General features: G+C 27.1%; 1 protein-coding gene across 1 annotated transcript in view; it reads right to left on the bottom strand.

Moving 5' to 3' along the window:
• Positions 1-1,986: 1,986 nt before the first annotated feature.
• The window catches only part of LOC112904951, a 2,191-nt gene continuing 1,507 nt past the window's right edge, over positions 1,987-2,670 (bottom strand). The window contains exon 2 of the mRNA XM_025976283.1: positions 1,987-2,197. Within this exon, the coding sequence (XP_025832068.1) occupies positions 1,989-2,197 (209 nt within the window). The 3' untranslated portion in view covers positions 1,987-1,988. The remainder of the gene's footprint in view (positions 2,198-2,670) is intronic.

Below are 2,670 nucleotides of genomic sequence, written 5' to 3'. Positions count from 1 at the left end.
TGAATATTGTCTTCAGCTACTTCTGCGAGGTCTAATTCTTTAGGTGGTGACGTTTGATCAATGTTGAACAATTCATCTGCTATTAAAATACAATGAATTAAAAAAGTTATGGAATATTTAATTACTAGAATTTACCATCATCAACAAATGATATGTCTTGAATTTTCATTGCTAGGTAGCTGGCTTCAATGAAAACAAAATCTTCCTATAAAAGAATATTTTTAGCAACCAAGTTGAGTAAACTAAATGCCTTAGCTGAAAAAGCACCATACATAAACTGCCTCTGAAGGTGTAAATCCAATAATTTTGTGAAAGATACCACTATTAAAATTAATTTATCCCTTAAATTTCACAGCAGCTTGCCACCACTTACTTAGTTAAAACAGATTAAATCATTATCAACTTTTTAGCTTACCTCAAAGTTATAGATATTATATTGGATCATTCACACCTTCTCAGCTAAGACCCTCCTCCATATATTTTTTATTTTACTTTATAAAATTGTTAGAATAACAAACTGCAACTTACAAAGTGTCCTTGATCCTCTATGATTGATAAATTCTTAATGTCTTTGTTAGCTTCTGTATTAGTTGATCCTCCTTCACTGACACATCTTTGTAACTGTTGTTTAGGTATATCACCCTTACAAGATGTTAAATTGGGGATTTGAGACAATGAATGTAGTTCTTTATCATTATCTTTTGTGTCTATATTATTATTTAAAACGTTAATTGTCTGGCAATCTTTAGAAAATCTTTTTAATAAACTTCCTCCACTTCCAAAAGCTTCATTTAAAGTTTCATTTAAAGCAAAATTTGAAGATTGAACAGAATAAATCTTTGAAATCTCAGAGCCATTCAGACTTGCTGAATGAAATGAAATATCTCCAGAATTTGTAGAAGTACTAGGAAATTTTCCATATGAATTGGTATATATAAATGCAGTATTTAAAGGACTGTTTAGAAAACCAGCTGAATTGTGTGCTGTTATGTTTAATTTTTCAATGTCAATAATGCCAAGTGATTCACGACCGTAATCATTAAGTGTAACATCTAATTCATTTAATTTTAAAATTCCAAGTGACTCTCTACCAAGCATAAGAGATTCTCTACCAAAATCTTCAGGACTAAGTTTTAGAATATCTGCTCCATTATTGTCAAATACTTCATTACTTAATAATGAGCCAAATGATTCCATTTTATCCTACATAGAAAAAAATATATAATTTTTTGTAACGTTTTTTAAGTAAAAAGGTACTGATTACAATTAAAAAATATGGTAAAATATCAAATTAATCAAACAATACTTACCCAAAACTGATTTTTATGTTGCTATATTACAAAAATACGTTCTTATTCATTTATAAAACTTGCAAATAAAGTATTATTGGTTTAAAATTCACAAAAACATTCACTATAAACACAGTTAACAGTTAAAATCGACATTTAAACTTGACATTGACGGTATGTCAATATGACAGGGATCATATTATCGGCATTTATGAAATTTCTTTTATACCAACGTTTTATACGTGCGTTTCTCGTTTACTTGAGCATACTACCAAAAGAGAACTCTAGTAGGTCTTTAAGATATTTTATATATACAGAGCGATTATAAAAATATGTATATACACTGTGTTCTGTTTTAATTCCTGTCTATATGTTAAACAATAATTATTCTTTTTTTTATTCGAATAAAAGTTGTTATAGCATTTTTTGTTATAAATTCGAAGAAAATGGGTTTGTTTGAATATAAACAATTATAACGTTGCTGTTAAGAACTATAAATAATTTATTACATATATATTGTAACCGTTAATAGTAATGTAATAATTAACAATATAATATCACATAATCTAATCTACACTTATACATAATATTAGACAAGTGTATGTATTATATTTAAATGACTCGTGAAGATAGTGAGGGTTTATTAGCCTAACTTGAAAGCGATTAACCATTAATATGGGGACATTATTCTAATAACTTTTATTCATATTTCGGTCGACTTTCGGTAATACTGCTAAGAATAAGATATATGCCAATGATCGTTAATGTTGCTGCTACAGTTGCTGCCACCAATGTTGGCGTTTGCCTGAACAAAACCAAAAGAAAAACAGTCACCGCCAACATAACAGTCGCCAAAATTGGAACCAAAGTAATACTTTCCCAGTATTGAGAGTGAACATCTAACTTATCTAAAAACCAGCCAAAGTATTATAAAAATAAACAAAAAAGCATCACGTGCAATGAATAATATTTTAAAAAAGAAATAACTTAATATAAACTTTATGAGTATATTTAAAGAAATTTATTACCTTTTCAATACGGAATTTACGAAAAGTTAGATTTTATTTTCATTAAATTACAAACAAATACTTTTGGAACAAACCTCGTACTTTTATAAATATTCGTAATTAGATTTCATTTCACATATAATATATTTTATATATTTTAAGTTTGGAGTTTTCGACGATAAAGGGACAATTATCAATTTATAAATTAATAAAGTGGTACTTATGTGTATTTGCTTTTTATCAGTATTAATATACACCTAATCAGTACCTTTACCAATTAATATCAAATCTTACATAATTCTTTAAAATCACTATATTTTATAAGTCGATAAATTAATTATTATTTTGAAAATATTTCTGGAGATATATCTATT

This window comes from Agrilus planipennis, unplaced genomic scaffold (assembly GCF_000699045.2).
Source record: "Agrilus planipennis isolate EAB-ADULT unplaced genomic scaffold, Apla_2.0 scaffold17, whole genome shotgun sequence".
In the NCBI taxonomy this organism is placed as follows: Eukaryota; Metazoa; Arthropoda; class Insecta; order Coleoptera; family Buprestidae; genus Agrilus; species Agrilus planipennis.
The sequence above is the reverse complement of the archived record's forward strand: the minus strand, read 5'-3'. Positions and strand labels throughout refer to the sequence as shown.